At 48.2% G+C, this 20,714-nt stretch overlaps 1 protein-coding gene across 1 annotated transcript in view; it reads right to left on the bottom strand.

Moving 5' to 3' along the window:
* The window catches only part of KIAA1549 (KIAA1549 ortholog), a 129,927-nt gene extending 110,099 nt beyond the window's left edge, over positions 1-19,828 (bottom strand). Inside the window, exons 1-2 of the mRNA XM_032866486.1 lie at positions 19,758-19,828; positions 17,935-19,064 (exon numbers count right to left, since the gene is read on the bottom strand). Coding sequence (XP_032722377.1) covers positions 17,935-19,064; positions 19,758-19,828 — 1,201 coding nt within the window. The remainder of the gene's footprint in view (positions 1-17,934; positions 19,065-19,757) is intronic.
* Between the last annotated feature and the right edge of the window lie 886 nt (positions 19,829-20,714).

The following is a 20,714-nucleotide window of genomic DNA, read 5'->3' as shown; positions in this document are numbered from 1 at the left end:
AAGAAAGAGCATCCCAAGCAGAAGGAACAGTATAGGAACAGCATGTACAAAGGCATGGAGGCATAAAAGAACTCAACATAGTTCCCCTTATGGGAACAGCCACGCAGCCAGGACGGTAAGGTAGGAGCAGAGGAAGAAAGTGAGGCATGAAAGGGGAAGAGGCTGCTCCATTAATACAGGCAGACCAAGGAAAATGAAGGCTTCACGGGGAGATTGCCATCTGTGGCATCACGTTGCCCTTCTGATCAAATGAACTTAGTGGATACAGGAACAGGGACCAGAGCCAAGAGGCCTACGAAGAACACAGGCAGAAATCCAAAGCCAATCTATAAATCTTGACCGACTACTTGATGAAAGCATGGCACTCTGCTGCCCCCGTACTCTCTCCTTTAACCGCCCTCTACGATGCAGCCTCCTTTCCTCTGCTCATTTTCTCTCCAAGCACCCACGCACTTTGCCATGGGCATGTATTCGAAAGTGTGTCTGCATTTATGCATGTATTTCCACGTGCCTGTCTATAGGGGCATCTCTGTACATGCCGCTACTGACCTACACACTCGTATACACGATGCATCTTTATATACTCATGTGTCTTCACATATTTTGTATGGGCGGAAATGTCTGTTAATGCCTATTTCTGACTCTTCTCATCTTTGCATGACTGTCTTCCTCTGGATACACAGGCGTGTTTCTCTCTGATTATGGGTCTGCACATTTGCACCTTCATGACTCGCACATGCAGGCCATGGGAGTAGACATTGGTTTCGGTTCCCCCCAGTCTTGTTTTGGGGATGCTCCCTCCACCACGGAGCATGAGCTAAGTACATCTGTCACCCAAGAGGCCCACTCTCTCCTGCCCAAGGAAGGGGCAGCAATCCTAAGCCGCAGGCGCTCTCCTCAAAATTTGAATCTTGACAGAATAATAAAAAGGCTGAAATTCATCCTGTTGGGTGTGCCCTAAAGGAACAGTCTCCAACTCCTACAGTCTGGATCCTGGTGGTGCAGGCCCTGGGGCATCTTGTCAAGGCCACAGAAGTGGCCTTGTATATATATATACATATATATGTATATTTATACATATATATGTAAATATAGATATATAAATGATTATTTATATAACTCCCCAGCTGAAAAGTTCTATGACTCAGGAACTATTTTACAATCTATCACATACTTCCCATGATGACAACTTTGCCGGGGACTGTCACTTAAAACAGTATTTCTCTCATCCCAGTTCACTTTATTGTTGCTCCATTATCCCACATCAGTCACCTCCCTCTCCCAGGTCCAGAAAGGGCCAGCTTCCGCCTAGCAACCCCCACCCAGTGTGGACAGCAGACACTACTGGATCTCTAAGCAACGATCCAATGGGACCCAAACAATGTGGTATGATTCAGAAGCTGCTCCTGTCCAGGAAGGTGCACAAGCTACCCTCTTAAGGAAATGCAGATTTGTTTTCGTACTATTGCTAGAAGTTCTGATGCATAATTTTTGAACCCAACAACCCTAATAGTATTACAAAAACCTGGTGTATATTAATTCATTCCCTTCTCAGCAACTGACCAACCACCAAAACCAAAAGACGACCATAAATCATGACCACGAACTAGAAAAAGTGCCACTCACGCATCCACTCACTCATTCGTCTGTACGGGACACTGAGTGGGCATCATGGAATAAAAAGATCATATGAACGGGGTTCCCACTATGGGAAAAAGGGAGTGGGGGAGGTTCATGGTGCAGAGGCCCAAATGGCACAGGGCAAAAGGTCTTTCTATTTAATTCCCATAAAAAGCCTGCAGTTCAAACCCAGATTTTATAAATGGAGAAAATATAATTATTGTTATGATGATTTTTAACCCTGATGTTGGTTATCAGTTATTTCAACATGAAGTAAGTCTTGAAAGTTTTGTTGTAAAATAAGATTTAAATTTACATTAAGGGGCACCGGGGTGGCTCAGTTGGTTAAGCGTCTGTCTGCCTTCAGTTCAGGTCATGATCCCAGGGTTCTGGGATGGAGCCCGGCATCATGGAGCTCCCTGCTCAGTGGGAAGTCTGCTGCTCTCTCTGCCCTCCCCCATCTTGTGAGCGAGCGCAGGCGTGCTTTCTCTCTCACAAAAATAAATAAAATCTTTTAAAAAAACATAAATTTATGTTAAGTTTGAGACATTGATTTTTCTTGATTAGAGGATCCATTAACAAATGTCTTTATACAGTTATGTAAATTTTACTGTCAAGGAGTCAGAAGTTGGTTAAATTCCAAAGAACTGACTTGCTGGGTCAAGGGAAATGAGCCAACCCCACTTGTAAGGATCACAGAGCAACTGCAGGGAACCGTGCCTCTGAATTAGACATGACCCTTCTTTAAACACCAGTGTTAAGCGCTAACCATTTTCAACTCCCAATGTCATGGCTTCATGGTTTCAGGTCCATTCTCTGGACTACAGGGCAGAGATGGAGAAGACTGCCGGTCCTCTGACGTGGATAAGATCTGGTCCAGTTAGAGGCTTTAGCTCACACCATAGAACTTAATCCAAGATAGACGAATCAAAGCAGGAATTAGAGTGATATCCCCACTCCAACTGGCCGAAGGCTTATTGGGCAACTGGGGTGCAGGAGAAACAGAATTTGTTCCCTGGAGCCCTGTGGCTTAGGAGATAGTATGATATGTCAAAAAATAACAGACTAAAATGTTCCTAACACCAGCAAGCAGATCCCAGACACCCAGATCCTCCCAGACACCCCAGGCTGGAACCAAAACTACAGAGGTGGGCACCTCATAGGAGTTTATCTGGAACCTTCTGGGGTAAAGCTGTTCCTTGCATATTAAGTGTGCTTTTCGAAAGATATGCTTTCTAGGGGCACCTGGGTGGCTCAGTGGGTTAAAGCCTCTGCCTTCGGCTCAGGTCATGATCCCAGGGTCCTGGGACTGAGCCCCGCATCGGGCTCTCTGCTTAGTGGGGAGCTTGCTTCCCCCTCTCTCTCTGCCTGCTACTGCCCACTTGTGATCTGTCTGTCAAATAAATAAAATCTTTTAAAAAAAAAATGCTTTCTAAAGTCCTGTGGGACTAGAAAGACATGTGGAGGTACCTTCTGAATTTTCCAAAGAGATCAAATTATTATGGAAATAGACTCCTATGATTCAAAGTCTCCAAGAATATAAGTGGTAAGCACTGGGAGCTGCAGAAACACCATAGATCCCACACGTACAAGCAAATAAAAGGGGTGGATGGGACCCAAAGCACAGGCTCTTCCTCAATCCCCAGCATGACCCCTTCCTGTGCAGTCCTGTGGAAAGACAGGCCCCTTGGAGGCCATCGGTGTGGCCTGCGGAGTAGGAGCCTCACTCTGAGCTGAGTGACAGTCAATGCCCACATGCTTCACCCCACCAAAAAGAGTGGCGTCTCTTCTGGGAGCCTATTCTAAGTTGTCCCAGGGGCAGTCTCAAGACTTGACATTTGACACTTGGTACCTGGAACAGGCATCCAATACAAGGTCAAGGAACATTTGTGGGATCAACACAGGGAGTCACCTGGCACTCTTCTTTTCAAATCTATGATGGACATGCTGCTTTCTGAAAGCCACTGGGCAAATCTTGTGAGGCGAGACAGTCACAGCAGCTGGAGAAAATACAGATCTAAGAGACTTTTATGATGGGTTCAAAGAGAGGCTCTGGGATCAGCCCCACCGTGTACCTTCTCTACCTGACAAATCCAGCCACAGAAACCCCCACTAGGCCAAGGGAGGGCGCTGCTGCTGCTGCACACCTGAGAGGGCCCTCGACCTCAACAGTCCCTTTATAGCTCCCTGCTCTGCCCCTTCCGCTATGATGCACAGATGCTACAATCAGAAACAACTTTTTCATGGAGCCCAAACTGCTTCAGCCCCATCGCACTTAAGTGATGACCACAGCACCATCAAAAAAAAAAAAAAAAAAAAAGAGCCAATCGGACGTTGGCTTCCTCAACAGCATGACCCTCCCACCCTTACCTGCACCCACCACTCCTTCCTTCCCACCTATCTCAGTGGAAGAGACGCCATCCTTCCTGTCCAAGGAGCCTGAATTCCTCCGCTCCCAGGTACTACATGGGCAACCTAAGGCAAGTTACTTCACCTCCCCGTGTATCGACTTCTTCATCTGAGAAAGGGAGTTAACAATTGTACCTGACAGGGTTGTTGTCAGGATTAAATAAATAAATACAGTGAACACGTGCTGAGTGCCCAGAGAATGCCCGGCATATGGAAAGAGCACAGTTAGTGTGAGTTTGCTGTTATAATGCCTGTTGTTATCACTTATTCCCGTCCACTCTGAGAACTTGCTCCAGCAATTGTCTCCTTTCCAGCTCCTCTCCATTCGGGACAATTTTGTGCTTGTGGCAGACAATCTCCAAAGATGACCACCATCAATTCATATGCTATTCTATCCATCAATGGCGAGCTCCTGTCCCCTCCCAACCCTTGAGTCTAGGCTGGCTTTGTGACTTGCTCTAACCAACAATATGCACAAGAGGCAACATTCTCATGGCTTCTTTGGGTAAATTTCAAGCCCAGGATCTTAAGAGAACTGGCAGCTTCTACTTCACCCCTCTTGGAAGCCTGTAGCCTAATAAGAAATCCTACTACCCTGAGATCACTATGCTTCGAGAAAGCCTCAGACAGTCCTACGAGAAGGTGGCAGGGGTATATGGAGGCACACCAAGGAACCAGACACATCAGTGAGACCTCTTAAACCTTCCAGCCCGATCCCAGCACCAACCACAAGCAGCCAAGTGAGTTACCTCAGTAGTGACTATACGGAGAAGAATCGCCCATCTGAGCCTTGTCCAAATTCCTGACCAGAGAATCATGAGAAATAATAAATCATTATTGTTTCGTATCATTCAGTTTTGGGGTGATTTGACCTATGCAGTCATAGGTAACTGAACAATGCTCCCCTTCAGCACTAAAAGAATGCTCCAATCTTACGTACCATCTTAAAACAAAATACCCCACACAGTTCCTTGATCCTATATCTGCAACCAGTTCTTGCTTTCTTTGTATCATCACTGTCATCCTCTAACACGGCACCGACCACACTGTTGTATAGTTACTTATGTATAGGACTCTCTCTCCTTCTTAACTGAGTTCCTTGAGGGCCATGACTGACTGCCATATTCATCTTCCTATCCCAGCTTCTAGTACATGGTAGTGAGTGCTCAAAAAATGCTGGCTGAAGGCGCACCTGGATGGCAAAGCTGGTTAAGCATCCAAATCTTCGTTTTGGCTCAGGCAGTGATCTCAGGGTCTTGAGCTCTGCATCAGGCTCCACACTCAGCATGGAGTCTGCTTATGATTCTCTGTCCCTCTGCCCCTCTCCCCCTCCAAAAAATAAATAAATCTTTTTTAAAAAATAAAATGTTAGCTGAAAAATGCACACATGCATGAATGAATGGGGCCTCCATATAACTGGTCTACCTTCAGGCACTCATTCTGGCACTGGAAACCCCAAGACTAGGATGGAAAAGCAGAATTTCCAAAGCCACGTAAAATCCAAAAGGTAAAGGAAAGAGACAAAGGGAAATATTAGCCTGGTAGAGTCTTGAAGCCAAAAGGTGAAACCGACTGAGATTTGGGGTTGTTTCTGCAACAAAACTAGTCTATCCTGATTGAGAGAATATATATTCTACATGTGGCTTTCCTCTCGGTGGGACTTGAACCTTGAATTGCAAGAGGGAGAAGAGAAACTTGAAGGTTGTCAATGAGTAAAGTCAATATAAACTGTGAGGGAAAAAATAAAACAGTTTCAGGCCTAAGATTTCTGGAAATTATTCAGAAGGTTAAACTTTAACACCAGATCCAGGCAAGAACTCAAGGAATTAATACACTGTGTTTTACGAAGAACTAAAATGGCTCAAGGGGCACATAAAACAATGGAACCAGGACAGCGAGTTACACTGGTTGAGTCTCGAACAAGGTATTTATTTTATGGCATTGACTTCCTCCCACCAAAATTTCAGAGTTAATGAGAAATTGATTTTAAACCAGTGGTATATGCCAATTCATTAACAAAGAAAATGTATTACAACCACACGCTTTGCAGTCAGAAACAAACCACAGAAAGATAGTGTAGCCGAAACAAAGAAGAAATATCAAACCCACAAGGATATGGCCCAGCACATAAGAGAGGAAATGCAGTACAAAAATGTTACTTGGTATTACAAAAAAATGTTATTCTCTGTGCGGGAGGATAGGGAATATAGGCTCGAAAGATTAATTTTAACTTTCTGAATTTTTTTCTTTTACTTTTAAAACTTTTAATTTTTAATCTGCTGGGATCAAACAAAATGACACCTCAATGACACAAAATACTGTAGTTTTCACAAGCCCGCTTCCTTCATTTCTCTTAACCAAGATGGTGAGCACCTTCTACATGAGACAGGGACCGCGGGCACAAGCCCTGAGTGAAAGCCATTATGCACACGGGACACCATCTTTATCACACTTGCTTCTCTCAGAGCAGACCCAGGACACCCAGTCACAGGCAAGTCGGACTTAAAATAGAAGCCGCTGCTCCAAAAAGCACCAATGACCTGCCTCAGAGGCGAATATCCACCAATCAGGACGAGGCCCTTCCAACCAATCAGGAGGAGGGAACTGTCTCTATACAATCAGGGTCTCCCTGCCTGTGTCCTCTTTTCCACTCGAGATGTAGCCCTAATAAGGTCTTGTCTGTGCCTTTGACTTTGGGGTCCAGTTTCATTTCTATCATTGTGTGGGGCCCTGGGCGAGCCTTCACAGCCAGCCAGGGCTTCTGACACACGCAGGGGCCACAGAGGACCCTGACTGCAGAGCTCTACCCAAAGAGTTCACCCTACCTATTAAGCAAAACCTGTGAGTGGGCATCTAAATGGTAGAGATTATAGACTCATTCTCTAGCATGGACCAAGAGCCCCGGACGCACTGGCAGAGGCGCACCATCCCCCCAACCTTGAAGGTAGGAAGACTCTTACTACTTATGTGACCTTGAGCAAGTTAGTAACCCTCTCTGATCTTGGTCTTTCTAATCTGCAAATTGGGGATAATAATAGCTCCTACCTCCTGCGGTTACTGTATAGATTTAAAAAAGATACACTGTGCCTCCCACAACGTTTGGCACCTGGCTAGCTAGCGCTCTGTAATTACTGGGTATTATGACCCCCAGATCAGCCCCGAGATTTCTGCAGGAGGGAACCAAAGAAGGAGAGCAAAGGGGGCCTCGATGACAGGCCCGAATGCCAATTAAGAGCCAGAGAAATGCAACTTTAAAGCAGCTATTCGTTACCTAAGAGTTTGGCAAAGATAATGAAGATTGGTAACAGCCAGTAAGATGGAGGGAAGAAGCAAAACGGCGCTCTGATTCATTGCTAGAGAGAATACAGAGTGCTTCAACCTTTCTAGAGAGCAATTTGGCAATATGTATCAAAATCTAATGTATGAATACTGCCTAGTCCAGCAATTCTATTTCTGGGAATTTATCCTAAGGGAATAATTAGAAAAGTATGGAAAGACAGAAATACAAAGATGTTCATAGCAATGTTCTTTGTCACAGCAAAAGCTGAAAGCAATATAATTACCCATGGACAGAGAGCTGGTTAAGGAAAGTATAGAACATCCAGAGCATCGTACCAAATCATAATGTGGATCCACATTTCCTGACAACGTAAAGATTCAATGATAAAGTGTGAAGTGCAAGAAAGCAAGTCAGCAAACAACATGGCGAGTATGACACCATCACTTTGCGTGTATGTGTATGTGCTTGTATGTGTGAACAAGAAGTCTGAAAAGAGAAACACCAAAATGTCATAATGGTTATCTCTGAGTGGTAGGATTTGGGGTGATTTTCACTTTCTAACTTGCATCTTTTTTACCATCTGAATTCATTTAATGTGCAATAAATTTTACATTTTAAGCTTCATCATATCCCTCCTCTGCTCAAAACCCTCCAACCGCTTCCCACCTCACCGGAGTGATGCCAAAGTCCTTAAGAGGGCCTCTGATGCTCCACCCCAGCACCCACTTCCCCTACGCCCAGCACCCACCTGAGCACCTGCTGACCCTCATCCCTACCCACTCCACTTTGGGCACACTGGCCTCCTCCCCCTCCCCCAACACCAGGCAAACTCCCACTTTTATGCTGCCTATTTCACCTGCTGGGAACACTGTTTCCCCAAATGCCTGCTTGGCTCACCCCCTCACCTCCTTCAAATCTTAGATTAAATGTCACTGTTAAGGGTGCGCCATGCCCTCCCCCCGACCACCACCAAATTCGTATGTTCAAGTCTTAAACCCCAGTACCTCAGAATGTGACCTTATGTGGAAACAGGGTCACTGTAAATGTCATTAGTTAAGATGAGGTCATACTGGGGTAGGATGGCCCCAATCCAACATGACTGTGCTTATAAAAGGGCAAATTTGAACACAGACACGCACACAGGCAGAAGGCCACACAGAGATCAGAGTTGTGCTGCACAAGCCTAAGGAACTACCAGAAGCTCGGAGACACGCTGAGAACAGACCCTTCCTTAACGCCTTCCGAAGGAGCACTGCCCTGCTGACCTTGATCTGGGACTTCTGGCCTTCAGAACCATGTGACAGTAACTTTTGTGTAAGCCACTCAGTTTGTGGCATTTCATTACCGCAGCCCTAGCATACTACCACACTCGCCTTCCCCGTGAGGCCTCCCTAACCACTCAGATTAAAACTTCAACTCCTCACACCCAAGCCTTTTCTCTGCCCCGTTCCTTCCTGGCGCTTATGGCCTAGGAACCCAGCATACGGTTAAGCGGGTTCACCCATGGATCGGAAGGGCCTACCACAGCGCTGGCACAGAGCAGTCACTGGAGAAAGATGGGACGAGTGAATGAGGAAACAGCACAGAAGAACACAGCTGGCGCTCAGGAAGCTTACTGTCTCGCGGACGCCGACAGGGAATAAAGAGACACACAGGAGACGGTGCTGAGCGCCACGGAGGAAACTAATGCAGAGTCTGGAACAAGGAATTATGAAGGAGGTCACTGTATTTTTAAAACTTAATTAGAGAAAGCTTCTCTGACCACATGAGATCTGTGCAGACCTGAAGAAAGCGGGTAGTAAACCGTGTAGATAATATCAGAGATTAAGAATGTTCTAGGCGGAGGGAATGGTACACCCACATCAGTGCAATGAACACATATTATTTTCCTAATCAGGAAAAAACCAATAAAACTACTGTAGTAGTGAAAATTCATAAAAATATTTAAAAGCACCATTCCAAGGGCTAGGAAAAAGAATCTGATTTTATAAATTCCCAAGACTCTATTCAGCCTCCCCAGCCCAGTCCCCTAGCCCAACCTCCATCAATAACATGAAGATGATGAGGTGAGGTGAAAGGTAAAAGGTGAGATGAAAGGCGAGGAGAGACAGGTGAGGTGAGAGGTGATGGGGAAGGTAAGATGGGAGGGGAAGGGGTGAGGTGAGAAGTAAAGGGGGAGGGGTGAGATATGAGGGGAGGGGAGGGGGGAGGTGAAAGGTAAAGGGTGAGAGGTAAAGGGTGAAGGACGAGGTGAGAAGGGAGGTAGGATAAGAGGTGACGAGTATGAGATGAAAAGTGATGGGTGAGGTGATGGGTGAGGTGAGAGGTGAGGTGAGGGGTGAGGTGACAGGTGAGAGGTGAGGTGAGGAATGATGGGTGAGGTGAAGAGTGAGATGAGAGGTGAGGTGAGAGGTAGGTGCAGTGAGTCGGGGGCGGTCGGGGTGAGATGAAGCGGTCCTGAGGCAGACAGGCCTGGACATCCTAGCTGATGCCACAGGCCAGGTGCAGGGGCTGTGACTCCTCTCCTGGCCACCAGGCTCTGACCTGCCCCTTCCCTGTCCCCATGCAGATCTGGCCTCATGGTCTGCAGAAGCCCTTGCATCCCGCCTCTCACCTGAGCCCACTGAACACCTGTCGTGTGCTCCTGCCCTGTCCCCAGACTGTGGCTCTCAGCTCTCACAAGCGTCCACTTCTGCTACCCAACCAGCGAGACCCCACCCAGCTTCACTTTGTTTTTGTTTAATAATTGTGGTTAAAAACACACACACATATAACATGAAGTTCACCATATGGACCTCCCACTTCTGCGCGCACAGCTCAATAACGTTAAGTATATTCACACCAGTTGTGCAACCAACCAATCTCCAGAACACGTTTCGTCTTGCGGAACTGAAACTCTGTCCCCATCCCACACTACGCCCCCATTCCCTCCTCCACGCAGCCCCTGGAGAGCACCATGTCCCCAGGATGCCGACAACTCCAGATACCTCACGTAAGAGGACTCATGCTGGTTTTGTCTTTTGGTGACTGGCTTATTTCACTTGGCGGAATGTCAAGGTCCGTCCATGCTGTAGCGTGTGTCCGAATTTCCTTCTTTTTTAAGAAGGAATAACTCCATTGTGTGTATAAGCCACATTTTGTTAATCCGTTCGTCTTCTGACAGACACCTGGGGCCCTTCCGCCTCCACCTCAGCTTCGACACCTGTTTGCCTCAACGAGCTCCACGTGCTCCCACAGGCCTCCACAGCCAGCCGCCCTGACTCCTGCTATCGGGGCAGAGAAATTAAGAGCTAGAAAAAAGGCTCCCAAACACACTCGGGCTCAATGGGGGGGGGTGTTCTGTGGGGAGAGGCGGAGTGGGACCAGAGCTCTGACTCGCATGTCCAGCCAGACACCAGCTCAGCTCTGAACCAACTACTCTGCTCGGGCTCCTTCCCCCGGTTTGCACAATCAACTTAAAATCTGGGCTGGATTTTTACAAGGTAAAGCCTTCTCAGTAACTGGGTAACAACAAAAAATCTTTGAAATGCACCCAGCCTCAAGGAGACACAGCCTAAGCCAGAGCATCTCAAACCTTAGTGCGCGCACAAATCCCGGGTGAGGGGTGGTCACAGGTGAACTCTGGGTAGACGCGGGGAGGGACCAGACACTGTGCCTTTCTAACAAGCTCCCAGGGGCTGCTGATGCTGCTCGTCTGTGGACCACACCTGGAGTAGCAGAGGCCTAGCGACTTGGCCACCAGTTCACACCTGTCTCCTGGGCTTTGCCCAAGTTCGCCTCAAAGCTGGCTTCAGAAGATGGTTTGTTTTGTGTGTTTGAGGCTTCCCCCTTTGAAAGCTCCCCAGCGGTATTTACCTAGTGTTTTAAAGCCCTTTAGGCTGTCTGGCTCCGAAGTTAATCCTAGCGCCCAAAACCATGGTGATGAAGTGTCGCTTCTGCAGGCCCAAACAAGAGACAGGAGAACAAAGACAGAAGCAAGGAGTTTTCTAAATGACTCCACACGGCTGGGCACCCCCCGCCCATCATCTGGAGCAGGAGCCTCCCCAGTTGGACCTCGCACCAAGACTTGCCAGGAGGTAACCCAGGAGCACTGTCGCCCTCTCATTGCCGCCAAAGCTCTGGGCCACCCCGGGCTGCTGGGGGGCGAGCAGACAGCAGGCGCCTGACCACTGAGACATTCACCTCTTTTCAGCTGTCTCAGGAAACCAGCTGTATTTTCTCGAGCCCCCAATTCCTCCCCTGCTTGCCGTCCTCCCAAAAGGTCATCTTGTCTACCTCTCTCTACAAAGCTACCGTCTCCTCGATGCTTCTGTCCGCAGGTTAGCCCCCCCATTTCTTCCTCCTGCCCCCTTTCCACCACCTCTTTGAGCCCCACTCGGTGTTGCCGTGCTCCTCTCTATTTCCTCAACTGCACAAGTGGTCCCTACCTTTCCACACCCTCTTTTACCATCCCCTAACATTCTGCCCTATTTCACTCCTGGAACAAACACAGCAGCACCACCACCACCCCATCCCGGCCCAAAGTGACAGATGACCCGCAATCAGCTGCTGTTCTGTCACCAGGAAGCACACCCTGAGGCTGAAAAACCTGTGTGGGCGGACCCTCCGTCTGAGGTGGGTACACCTCAGTCTTCCAAAGCTGAGTGCCTGAGGGGGACAGGGAGGCCCCAGGCACTTGGAGAGCTGGGGATTAGCGCCATCTACCAAGTGGTATGGCGTATTTCAGTATTTTCACAACCAGCCAAATGGCCATAATGAACGAATGGGTTAAAAATCAGGGCGGACACGACCTGTACCCCTGGGGAAAAAATATATTATATGTTTATAAAAAATAAAATTAAAAAAAAAATGAGGTAGTCAAAAAAAATCATCTACAGATTTAATAGGTTTACTTATTACAGCTTGTTTACAAGATAATTTCTCAAATAGAACATATATAAATATAAAAAAAAAAAATCAGGGCGGATCTAGAGAATAATTTTGTCCTGAAGTTGCCTGGTCAAAGGCAGTAGGGCTCTTGTACGCTGTTCACACAGACTCAGTCCCTAAGGCAGGTGCATCTCAAGGTCCCTGAAGATCTGGAAGGGCTCCAGAGTAGTGCGGGCTGACTCAGGCCCCGGGGATCCAACACCACTTGCTCCCAGATGGTTGGAACAGGAGGCACCACCTCTTGGCCCAGTGCTTCCCAAACTTCAAGTGCAGGTTCGAAGTCACCTGAGGAGCTTGTGAAAACGCAGATTCGGACTCAGGAGGTTCGGGTAGGACCTGAGATTCTGCATTTCTAACAAGCTGTGGCGCACGCTTTCAGAATAAGTAACAAGTTTAGATTTTCACTAACGAGGAAAAGCAATGCCTGAAGCCATAAGCCATGGCATTAGCGCACCTGAAGCATTATCAGTGAAAAAGGATAAAAGGAAGAGACAAAAAGAAAATACAATAGAGCAAAGTATGTGTCCCACGGGGGGGGGGGGATGCAGGAGGGAAGAGCAGAGGAGGATATTTTTAAAAACAAAAAGAATTGAGGGGCGCCTGGGTGGCTCAGTGGGTTAAAGACTCTGGCTTCGGCTCAGGTCATGATCCCAGGATCCTGGGATCGAGCCCCGCATTGGGCTCTCTGCTCAGCAGGGAGCCTGCTTCCCTCTCTCTCTGCCTATCTCTGTGAAATAAATAAATAAAATATTAAAAAAAAAAAAAAGAATTGAAGGAACTGCCTTCGGCAAGTCACAGGACAGACAGACATTGACACAAACATTAAACAGAAACAGGACTGTCGCTGTCTGTAACAAGTGCAATCCAAGGTATCCAACATGTGGACTTGAAATATAAGAGGTAAAGGGAATTCAGAGATAATCTCAGCGACCTCTTCTGACACGGACAAAGAAACCCAGAGCAAGGTAACTCGTCCATAGTCACAAAGCAAGTTACCAGCAGAAAAGAGCTCACTCGGGTTTGCGAGCTCACAGTTCAGTGAGCCCGCTAACACATCATGCTGCTTAAGCCCAAGAAAGCAACCACGTCACTGTGAGCTACGCAACGTGAAACAAATTGGATCGGTTACAGCAGCATCTTCCCAACTGAATCAACCTAGTGTAATTTTAATTACAGTAACTAGCTTCCTCTAGCACCCAGGGCACACTGATAGAAAACCTGTGGCTCCTAGGTCCCTGGTGAGTTTTAACAACTCCCTGGCTGGGTTCTGTTTTCAGGATTAAGGGAGGCATTTCCTGACAAAGAGGGCAGCCACTGTTCCCCAGTGGCTAGGACTGAGAATTTAAAATGAAGTCCTCTACGCCCTTTGACTCCCAACCCAAAGAAAACCAAGCCAACAAGATAGAACAACAACAAAAAAAACAATTGCAACGTCACAATTTTGAATCAATTGTTCTAATCATGGAAAGACAATTGCAAGATATTAAGCAGTGGGTCCCCAAAACTTCCAATTACTGGGTGTACAGTCTCTATATCAGTGGTTCCAAAGTTTAAAGGACCTAACAATCAACTATGACCTTGTTAAAAATGAAGATTCCCAGGCACCACCACTGAAGACTCTAATATAGGTCAAGGGTGAGCCCCAGAAATCTAACTTCTTAACAAGCACCTCCACATCCCGTAGTGATATTGAAGCAGGGGGCTGGGGAATCACACTTTTGAAACATTTAAAGTCTTTGTTTATAAGGTACTAAACCAAAAAGTACAACAAACATTCACCTAAAATGGCTAATAATAAGTACATTAAGATAAAAATTTAACATGTCTTGAGAATAAATGCAATGAAAAAAAGTTACAAAAAGAAAAGCAGAACAGCAGATTTTGCTAATCAAAATAATCAAAACTTCTGAATTTCTAAATTGTATCAAATTGAAAAGAAAATCCATTGGAAGGGGGAAAAGGCAACCAGCAGGAGAGAAATGGTTGCTATCCTTAACATAAAAAGATTTAAATATATACCAACAACATACATGTGAGCAAAAACACAGAGAGAATTCACAGAATACAAATACAAAATATACCAAAAATAGCCAACCCAAAATAAAAAAAACTTAAGCGGTGGGTGACAAATTTATTCTATGAGAGTTTTTTTTTTTTAAGATTTTATTTATTTATTTGACAGAGATCACAAGTAGGCAGAGAGGTAGGCAGAAAGGGGGAGGCGGGGAAGCAGGCTCCCCACTGAGCAGAGAGCCCCACGTGGGGCTCGATTCCAGGACCCTGAGATCAGGGCCTGAGCCAAAGGCAGAGGCTTAACCCACTGAGCCACCCAGGCACCCCTCTATCAGAATTTTAAAAATAATATCCAATGCTGATGATGATGAAGTGAAACAGGCCACTGTGTAAGTTACTAAGGTTTATTTCAGCATCACGGCTATACAGAACAAGTCAATTCATTCAACAACCACTTACAGAGCACCTAGTAGGCACCTAACACACTGAACATGCCAAGATTCAGCCTGGTGAGTCTTAGATTTAAATTGCATTCTAATTCCCCTTTTAGAAACATATGCTAAACATACACACACACAGAAATACAAAACCTTATCTACATAGCTATTCATCATAGCATTATTTATAACAGCCAAAAAAGCTGGAAATAATAAAAGAATAATTAAGGAAATTATTAGGATGAAACAGTTTCCAAACAGTATTTAATGAATAGGAAAATGCTTAAGTTAAATATTGAGTGAAAAAAGTAATAATTGCAATTATGCCTATAATTCAGTTTTCACCTTTTGAATGTTAACAAAGAAAAAACTATTTACAGTGCTATCTGTGGGTTGCAGGGTTATGGGTACCTGTTTTCTGTATCTTCTAGTAATTTCCAAAATCTCTGCAAAGTTATCACTTTCATAATAGCCATTATTTTTAAGAAGGACTTATCCATGAATAAGATGAATTAATGGAGTGCAATTCTTTCTTTTTATATTGTGGATATAGGATCCCCTAAAAAATGCAATCAAAGGCAAGTCCAAAGTACTTCACGTTGTTTCCACAACAGTGAACAGTCAAAACCAAATTTATAAATGTTTAAACAAACAAAAAAGGGCACATTCAAGATTCTGAATGAGACAGAAAGAGACAAGAAATCAATAAAACACAGAAATTTAAATAAAGACTGAAATAAGGGGACCCACTGAAAGGTGGACTCCATTTAACAGAAGTTAACAAGGAAAGAGAAGCCTGCCGAAGATCATTTTCCGTCAGCCTTGAAAGGGACTGCTGCCTAACCCAGGAAATCCCACACAGGATTAAGACATGCCATTTTCTGAATCAGGCTCTTTAGAAACAGAACCACTGCGGCAGGGTTCGGCAAAGCCTCCCCCATCCCCACTCCGATGGTGAAAAGGAAACACTCAGGACTGGGAACCAGAGGGTCCTAGTGGCACAGAGAGGAGACACGGGCCAACTGAAATGCAACCTCTTCCTAGGACCAACCAGCACGCACCATCAGGAAGCAACCCTCCACCACTGTGGCTTGTCACAGCCTTTAAGAAGTGGGTCAGGGGCTACCTTTAAGATGTTTTTTCTCGAAGGAACAGTCCATGCACGGATCTGCACCTGCTTTGAGTTTCCAACTGGATCTCTGGGGACAGACCCAGGGTCCTCTACTTCTTCAGCTGCTATTCTATCACCTGGTCTAGAAGTGATTGTACAAACCAGCGGAGCCCAAGACACAAATTACTGAAAGGAAGACGTCTCCACCTCTGTGATGTCAGCTCTAGCACAGAAATACACTGAATTTCACGTGTCCAGGGTGAATATTTGTATTGGGGGTTGATGGGAAACAGGGACGACTAAGACAGGAAACTTATAGAGGGACAGTGCAAACATCTCCACTATATACTTTCAGTTTATCAAAAGAATTACTTATTCTCTGCACAACATCTGTGGTATATGCACATGGGGAAGCTGCGCAGAAGTTAAATGCATAGAGTCTGGAATCAAACTAACCTAAACTTCTGAAGTCTTAGTTTCCTCATCTGTAAAATGGGGCTAGTCCCGCCCAACTCACAATGGGACTGGATTGTGTCTATAAAACGCAGCATCTGGCACCGAGGAAGCACTCAGTAAATGGAAATGATTAATGTCGGGTCCCTTCACAGATGAGTCCATTAGTATCAGATGGGCTTTCTTTGCAGATGAAAGCCAAGGGCACTCTTCATGATTATCTCTTCTCACAGAAAGCCCTGATTCTCCTCTCCTCTGGACACGCAGGGCTGGAACACACAGAGGGCAGGACTGAGTCCTGAGCCGCTAGGTTAGGAAAGTTGTTTGCACTCTGCGAGAGACCTGTTTTGTCGCCCCAGCTCTGGCAGGGCTCCCTGAGCCAGGGTTCCACCCAGCCACGGGAAATCTTTGCGGTAGCCTCGGGTGCCTATAAGCCTACAGGTCACAGGGCAGCAGGGGGTAATGGAAAAGCAATGAGTCTGCACCAACTAGCCAGTGATCTTGACCAAGCCAATTTTCTATCACTCTCCTCTGTAGTAAGAGGAGAGGTTTCACTCTGTGATCCCCAAAGTCCCTTCTTGTGTTTCTATTGTACCATCCCCTGGGGGACACTGGTTATAATTCTGACAGTGATGTCCCAGGGACACCTTCAAATGTGTTCCAGTTCCTTCCAAAGCCACTTGGCAGTCCTTCCGCGCTGCCCCCGAGAAGGGAGCGTTTGCCGGAGCTTCCATGGCTCCGTTTGTGTTCACTGGGCAGCCGCTCTCCACCCAGAGCCGCTCATTCCACCTCTCCTTCTCTGCCCCAAAGTGGTGGAGGGTGTGTGCTGGGGCAACCACTGGTTTACCGGGTGTCAGCTCAGAGAAGCTTTCCAGAGCATCCTGTGTGTGTGCTCCGTGTGGACAAGAAAACATTTCGGAGAAGCAGTATGAATTAAATCATTTCAGCAACAAAACCCGCCCACATGCTCCTTCATAAATGATGCCTCTTAATTCCAGGGTGACGAACAGTCAGTAAACTGCATCTATTATAAAACAACCCTTCCTCCTTTCATGCCCCGACACTGAAGAATCACAATATTTTCCCACTCTATTGTACTGATGCCTTTGCAGAAGTAATAGCACTAGCTATTTCCCTGGAAAGATCCATGGCCAGGGCGCTTTCCAAGAGATTTTCTTTGAATGTTCTTTGTGTCCTGGTGCACTGGGGGACACCGCCAGCCTGCCTGCATCTGGGGGACGCCGGGCCGCTCGGAGTAACGCAACACTGCTTTAAAGCCCACACACCCAGGCTACGCCTTCGCCCCTACAACGAAGTATTCCCGAACATCTGACACGCCACACTGGCACAGCCATGAACAAATACAATTCCAGTGCCTGCGTTTTGCAGAGAAAATAAAGGCACATTTGGAGCAGCCAAAGACCCGCCTCGGGCTCCGTGGATAACAGGAGGGCTTTGCAGACCTTTAGCAAGACTGGCCAGAATCCATTCGCTCTCTCGTTGTATTTTCGCCGTGCCTTTTATTGGCTGGGCCCGAGAAGAACGGAAAAGCATCTCAAGAAAGGAGGGCTAGGGAGCCGTGGAGAATAAAAGAGGGTGGGCGGGGAAAGCAGGATTTTTTTTGAAAATAACAGCAATAAAAAAAGGCAGGGTCGCGGCCCGAGGGTCTCGGCGGTGCTTACCTGGGGCGCACGAGGCCGGCCGGGCCAGCAGCAGCAGCCAGAGGCCGGGGAGCAGCAGCCCCGGGCGGCGGCGGAGGCGGCGGGCGCGGCGGGCGGAAGGCCCGCGGCCGCTCGGCCCCGGGACCAGCGCGACCCCGGCGCGGGTCTTCCCCTCCATGGCCGCGCCTCGGCGTCGGCGCCGCGCCCCCGGCAGTCCCGACCGGCGCCCCGGCCCGGCCTCGGGGCTCGGCGCTGTCGGGCCCGGGAGGGGCGGCCGCTGCGGCTGCGGCTGGGACCGGGCGCCGCGCACCGGCGCGGAGGGAGGCCGGCGAGGCGGGGGCGGGCCGGGGGCCGGAACCGCGGACAGGGGCCGCCAGCCGCACGCCGGCCTCGCCGCTCCGCCCCCTTCGGAGCCTCGGAGCGGCTGCTCGGCAACGCGCGGGCCCGGGCGCGGGGAGGCTAGCACCACCTCCCGGCCGGGCCGGCGCCTGCCTGCGGGGCTGCCAGGCGGCGAGCGCGGGGCTCGGGGCGCGCGGGGGCTGCGCCGCGCGGGGCCGGTGCCGGGTCTCCCCCAGGACCCGCCTCCCTGGAGGGGGGCTTCGGGGGGCGCGGGGGAGGCGCGGGAGGCCTGGGCCGGGTCGGCGGCCAGTGCCGCCCCGCCTCGCACGGAACCTCGGGGCCCGCCGCCCGGGTCTCCCCGCGCGTTCCGCTCCCGGGGGCGCCGGGAGGGAGGGAGGCCCGCGAGGAGGGGTGAGAGCGGGAAAACCTGGCCGGCCCCGAGAGCGGCGGGCCTCACGCTCCTCCTCCGGCGCCTGGCTTCGCTCTGCTCCGTTCCGTGCGGGGCAGCAGGTGTGAGCGGGGCGCCTGCGCTCGGAGGACAGCCTTCGGGGCTGCGGAGGGGACAAAGCGAAGCAAAGGTCGGGCTCCCTTCCCGAGAGCCCGACGTGCAGTCGAGGAGGTGGGAAAAGCGCGCACACAGCTCCACGCATCCTTTCTCCCTCCAGAGGTTCTGCCTCCTGTGTGGGTCCTTACGGAACGACAGGACGCTCTGGGCCTGGGAGGCCCGCAAACCCCGCACGTAGTAGGCCTTCAGAAGGCGCCTGCTGAACCGAATCGCCGCAGAGCTGGAGAGAAGCGCGCCCGTCCAGGCCCTGTTAGGGAAAGCAGCTATCTTGGGCAGGGAAGAGGTCGGAAGAGTCAGAGTTTGGGGAGTCAGAGTTTGGGGACGAGGGGAAACGTGGAAAGCCAAGAGGGGAGTTAACATTGGTCAAATACGTCTAACTCCGAACACACTTGGTGTAAAGGTCTTGGAATGTGAACTTGGCAATTTTGGATGTTTGCATACTTTTAGAAGGCTTGCACCAGGCAGGGGACTAAAGGTGTGAGTTGGAGACACTATCTCATTGCCTGGGAAACTGTAGTGGTTAGTGGAAAATGTGACTCATCTCCATTGATAAAAGGATCCCGGTTGCTCTCCAGTCCGGCTCCCCTGCTAGACCCAGCCTGGCGGCTCCAACCCACCCGGGCACCTTGCCCCCTGGCGAGATGACTGGAGAATCAGTAGTAGTCCTTCCTCTGAAGAAGGCTGAGGCACCCTCCTAGAAGTACCTACCTGTTACTTTTGAGGAAGATAACTGAGAATAAAGATGAAAGTTAGCTTTTGTTGATGTTCCTAATTTGTTTTGTACTTCATTATGCCTCCCATCATAAACAGTGCTGTGTTCGTAACAACTGATTCCCCACCAGCTTCCAGAGGGTTCTGCATACCTTGCCTTCAGCCCACAATCTCCAGGCGAGTTCCTCTGGGAAAACACTGCCTATTCAGGCATGTCTGGCCCGGATACCTTGGCCAGAGATCTAGAACCTCTTGTTCAATGCCCTTCTTCACCCTCTGAACTCTGTGTAAAGACGTCATTTGACTACAAACCACTGCCTTGGGGTGGTTCTTAAATTGTCTTGTCCTCGAGTATTAGTTTATCTTTTATAAATGTATCCTTTGCTCTCCAATCAAATTAGTACGGAGTTCCAAGATGATGTTATCCAGCTTGGGGATCCCCATAGCACCAGTAAGCCCTCATTATTCATTTGTAGTCTTGAACCATTATTCATTTGTAGTCTTGAACCCAGGGAAGCGAGTCAACCTTTCAGATTTGGCCCCAGCCTCCAGAGAGCTCCCACCTATACTAGTACCGGGGTATCAGAGAAAGAAGGCTCCCTCTCCGTTCTCAGCCAGTTTAAAGAAAATGAAATGGTTGCCGAGCCATTAAGAAGGGGTTGACATCAGTGGGATATAAAAATTGCAACTTAGATATTAGAAATGACTCAAGGTCACCAACTCTCTATAGAAAGACCCCTAGGGTCTCCTAGTTTCCAAGCTCTGAAGGCATAAAACTGAATGTTACCTCTGTTAGGATTTAATGCATTCTGCCTGAGTGTCTATGAAAAAGTCTCCTGGGGCTCTAATCATCCAGCTAGCAGGTTGTGTGACTTGGAAGTCCAAGGCCAACCGGCTGGTACAAGGTAGGGGCACGTATGTGTGTAAACACACACTCCCATACACACTTGTGCCTGAGAAGAGATTAAGACAAGGCCTCAGGGCATTCATACCAAATGAGGCAAAAAAATAAACCCAGCAAACTCTTCTGAGCAGGTACTATAAGGTGTTAGTGATGGGGGCGGGGGGAGATATAAAAGAAGATTAAAATAGTGATTTGGGATATTATCTCATGCAATTTTCATTGTATAGAGAAAGAAACCAACCAGGCAGGTGAGTTTATTTACCTAGGGCTGACCCTCAAGTA

Source organism: Lontra canadensis, unplaced genomic scaffold (assembly GCF_010015895.1).
Source record: "Lontra canadensis isolate GAN:19392208 unplaced genomic scaffold, GSC_riverotter_1.0 scaffold2, whole genome shotgun sequence".
Classification (NCBI taxonomy): Eukaryota; Metazoa; Chordata; class Mammalia; order Carnivora; family Mustelidae; genus Lontra; species Lontra canadensis.
Note: the sequence above shows the minus strand (reverse complement) of the source record. Positions and strands in the feature narration are given on the sequence as shown.